The 4800-nt window shown below is 48.9% G+C and overlaps 1 protein-coding gene across 1 annotated transcript in view; it reads right to left on the bottom strand.

The window, feature by feature from the left end:
• The window catches only part of Wdfy2 (WD repeat and FYVE domain containing 2), a 140092-nt gene that overhangs the window by 5448 nt on the left and 129844 nt on the right, over positions 1 to 4800 (bottom strand). Inside the window, exons 9-11 of the mRNA XM_055609685.1 lie at positions 3367 to 3468; positions 2217 to 2347; positions 343 to 451 (exon numbers count right to left, since the gene is read on the bottom strand). Of these exons, the coding sequence (XP_055465660.1) occupies positions 343 to 451; positions 2217 to 2347; positions 3367 to 3468 (342 nt within the window). The remainder of the gene's footprint in view (positions 1 to 342; positions 452 to 2216; positions 2348 to 3366; positions 3469 to 4800) is intronic.

Below are 4800 nucleotides of genomic sequence, written 5' to 3'. Positions count from 1 at the left end.
CTTCCTTCCTTCCTTCCTTCCTTCCTTCCTTCCTTCCTTCCTTCCTTCCTTGCTTGGTTTTTGAGACAGGATTTTCTGTATGACCCTGGCTGTCCTGAAACTCAGATCCACCTGCCCCTGCCTCCCTGCTAGGATCAAAGGTGTGCCCCACTGTGGCCTGGTGCTAGTATTGTCTTTTAAAGATCATAGCCTAAGTAAATTATAATGCCCATGGGGTGCTGAATGCAGAAGGCTCTCAACAGCGCTCAGTTCCATGGCTAACCCGAACACAGCCCCACACTTTTGATCCTCCTGTCTGTATCCAAGGCCCAAGATAGGGAGCTCGACAGGACGGCATCTTACCTTAATCACTTTGTCAGTTCCGGAAGTCAGCAGCCATCCCCTGGTCGCATCAAAATGGACATGCACTATGCTGTGCTTACTGTCATGGAAGGTGGCTGTGGGTGCGCGCCTGGGAGGAGCGAGGAGAGAGGGAAAGGTGGACACGTGGATGACGGGCGTCCAGGGTGGACACTCTCATTTTTAGCCTAACGGCTAACAGCTGTTGCCCTTCTTGGCTCTGTCCCATGATTTGGCTATTTATTTTGCATGTATCATGCATGTGCGTGAGCGTAAGTACACAGGTGGGGGTCAGAGAGCTACTCTCAGAATCGGTGCTCTCCTGTTATCTCGTGGGATCCGGAGACTGAACAGATGTTGTCAGGCCTGGGCTTAAGTGCCTCTACTCACTGAACCGTCTCGCTGGCCCCTGTTACATGACTTTGCAAGGTAAAATGACTCTTCTGGTCTCCAGAATAGGAAAGATGAAAGCCCCGAGGGTCCTTCAGAAAGGTTTGCTGTTGTATAGGCATCCATGGAAATCTCTACCTGTGCTTTGAACAAGTATTTTAAAGAGCACAGTACCTTTGCCAAGTCTGTGCTCAGGAGGAAGGAATATACTCTGGCTTCGCCTATTTCTCTTTATTAACGTTGTTGTTAAAATGCCTAAAACACGACTGTCTGTTTAACTGAAGATCATCTGTTTTCCTCCATTTTCCACTTGTGTAACTGCAAAAACAACTTTAAAAGATGGTATTCTAAAGCTTTAATAAGCCACATATATGTACGTACATATGTGTAGATGTGCCACATAAGCATCTTAATGCACACACACAGCATTGACTGTTTTGTGTTCTTTGGCCAAAGGCTTTGCTGCTGATCTTAGTAAGAAGGCCCATTGGCTGCCTTGGCACTCTAGAGACAAGGTGTAGAGTGCTTGTCAGAGAAGAGGCAGAAGACCCAGGGCTGGGGCTGGGCAGGCCAAGCAGGGAGCCCGCATCATGGTTCAGGGTCTCTACACTGCAGTGAGCTCTCGGAACATGGTCGTCTCTTTGCTATGGTTGGATCTATAGAGAAGACTTTCAGAAGTAAAGTGATCATTGTAAGTGATTTCAGCTTAAGTAGAAATTCCTTAGACTCAGCTCTGTCTTGATAGAATTGAACTTGACCATCTCTCAGGCCCCTGCAGTTCTCTCCAACCCTCAGGACTCTCATTAATCTCCTCATGTGCTTGAGTGCCAACTGCTCAGTGCACATGAACGCCCATTTCGGCCAGGGCATCTTGATGTGTGATTGCCAGGGTGACGTGATCTGACTGTACTGCTAAGTGCCGGGACAATGGGACACTGGTTATCCTCCTGCACCTGCTGGGGCAAGCTTGTGTCTGCATTTCATCGGTGTCTGGGGAGTTTTCAGTTCTCACAGAGTTGCTCCTTCCAAATCAGAGCTAAGACCTCAGGACACCGGGCAGAGTGCACCAGCCAAGAGGTGGCATCTGGGACCATCTCCATCCGGGGAAAATGGGTTTGGTTCTTTCCAGAACCTGACAGCCTAACCTTTGACTGACCCAACATCTGTAGAGACCCCAGCCTAGGTACCAGGGCAAGTCCTGGCTGTGGCTCCCCTGGGAGGTTCTCAGTGAGTGAGCAGACAGCTTTGCTTGAGAGCATCTGGTACAAACACATGCCCTGAGACTACTAAGAGCCCAGCGGGGGGTTCCTTGAGCATATCCCTTCTTCACCTGCCTCTCGTCATCACAGAAACATCTCCGTGGCATGGGGCTTTTTCTGCTGTCTATACTGTACCCCAGCAAGCCAGGCAGGTGGAATCTCTCTGGAGTGGAACGCTCAGGCTGGGCTTTGTCCATAACCCGCAGGGGTGCAGGGTGCGGAACTTACTCTTCATCTGTGATGGCCTCGTGGCAGCTGTCGCAGACCCGCACTTCAAACTCAAAGCCCATGAGCGGGATGGAGGAACGCTTGGAGCTGCACTTGCCACACACGGCCTTCCCACACTTCCGGCAGTGGTGCTGGGGGAAAAGGGAAACAGGCTGCCATGGCGCTGGCTACAGCGCTCACACACTCGTAAACTGACTGCTCTCGGGTAAGACACCAGAGTGCCCCAGAGCTGGCCATGGTAGCACAGTCTCACAGTCTCAGCGCTGGGAGGTGACACCAGCTCAGCTCCCAAGTGTTGGAGGCCAAACTGGGATTGACTTGTGTCTTAGGGAGAAGGGTTTAGTTTATATTGATGAAGGTAAACAAGGATATTTAACATGACTGTACTATAAAGTGCTAAGAGGATTACAGAACAGTTATCCCCAGCGACTCACTGAATACACACCATGCCAGAGCATACCACACACCACAATGCAACAGTGTCCTGAAACCCACCGAGGGCATGCCAGATCTCTACTCCTTTTGATTTTGGTCTCAGTTCAGAGTGGGAAGCATGCCTTCCCTCTTCTGTTTCCTATTCTCCATCCTCTTCAACCGTCACTGCTGTAAGCTAGACACAGAGGAAGCACCCAATGGCCAGATCTTAGAGCCGGCTCACCCGAGGAGTGCCACCGTCAGAGATGACAAATCTGACTGAACTCTGATTGAGCCCATTATCTTTAACTCTAGCAACAGTCAACCTAGGTGATTCTAGCATTTGATTTCCATGGCGAAGACCAAACCAAACCAAAGAACCAGACCTTGACAGTGCTGTGTTCGAAACAGATCTTAAACAACTAAAACCAAGTAAGATGGAAGGAAAGTGAGTAATTAAGAAGCAGACATCCTCATGTGCTTTCCTGGTTGGGAACCAACAGGAGCTAATGTGATGCCTCTAATGTAAAGTATATCTCAATGGATGCTGTCAGAGTTTTAAAACTGTAGAACAAGCCACTAGGATACCCAGCCTACCAGGAAGGGACTGCAGGAGACATGGAGGCGTCACAGTTGTAAAATCACTTACTCTACCACCCAAGGGCACCTACTTCCACGACTACACGGACAAGTCCCTTCCACGTGACCACCCTTTAAGAGAGCGCACGCCACCTACCTGCCTTAGCCCAATTTTCTTACTGTCCCACATTTGCTTGAAGTTCCAGAAGAAAGGCTGGTCACACTTTTGGCAGGAATCGCTGTCCAGCCACTCGGGGGTCTTGGAAAACAAAGCACAGAACAAGTCACACTGAGGAGCGGCACGGACAAAGAAACCACGGGCACCTCCAGAATCTGGTCATATCCATCGGAAACAGCTGATATAAAGTATGCAGAAGGTCTGTTAATTGTCAGGTTCCGAGCATAGGTTACAGTGGCACATAAAAAGAACATACAATCACAGGGATTATCATGTATCAGGGAAGATGTCATGAAAATAGTGTTAGTAACCAAAATGTCTAAGAGTGTAAAAGCCTAAGGGAAGCGGAGTACTCTGGCAAGGCTAACAGAGGCTCTGACAGACGAGGGGTTGGCAGGTAGACCAGAGGCTCTGTCGTAGGCTGGCGGTCTCCGTAGACGACGGGTCAGCTGAGACCTGAAGGGAGGAGGAGAGGCAGTGGGGGCTGAGTGCAAATTCAGCACGGCTGGGAGGCAGATGAGGGGAGAGAGGAAGCTGGAGCGAATGGCAGGGATCATACTTTGCAGGCTCCTGACCTTCATGCTGAGAACTTCGGTCTGTATCCTCTAATCACATACGGTGCTGTCTAATCGCACATCACACACACAGACACACACACACGCGCGCACGCACGCGCAGCTCCACCATAAGCAGTTTAAATGCGGTGAGACGGGCTTTAAAAGTATGTTCTGCTTAAAACTATTTCTTAGCAGAGCTTACGTTTAAGGCTGTGTACATGTCACATATGTCCCTGTACACACATTCTGGGTGCATGTGTGAGTGTCGTGATGGAATTAGAGTTAGGAGCTCATGCGTGTTAAGTAAGCACTCTGCCACTGAGCTAGAGCAAGTTGGGGAAGAACTCAAAAATGGTTTGGGGACAGAAAGTGGAGACAGAACTGGAGGTGTGGTACCACACTGTGTAAATTCACACATACATACACCACACACACAACTATACACATGCACATACAGACATACACTCACACATACACAACCCACATCTACACCACACGCTCACACACATACTTCATATATACTTACACATACATACACACATCTTCACGTACACCGCACATCCTGAGACACACACGTCTCATACATACACCAACTCACTCATGTATCTATACATAGATAGAAAACTCGCATACAAACTACACACACACTCATATACATATACAAACATCTCACACATCCATCATCCACACTAATATACATACACATATACACACATACACTTACACATACCACAGATATATATGACACCCTCCTACACACGCAGACACCCCCACTCACACGTATACACCACACACACACACACACACAGAGCTACATACACACACAGCTACGCACACTCATCACACATACCACACA

The sequence above is a fragment of the Psammomys obesus genome, unplaced genomic scaffold (genome assembly GCF_907164565.1).
Source record: "Psammomys obesus unplaced genomic scaffold, mPsaObe1.curated_primary_1811, whole genome shotgun sequence".
NCBI classification, from domain to species: Eukaryota; Metazoa; Chordata; class Mammalia; order Rodentia; family Muridae; genus Psammomys; species Psammomys obesus.
Note: the sequence above shows the minus strand (reverse complement) of the source record. Positions and strands in the feature narration are given on the sequence as shown.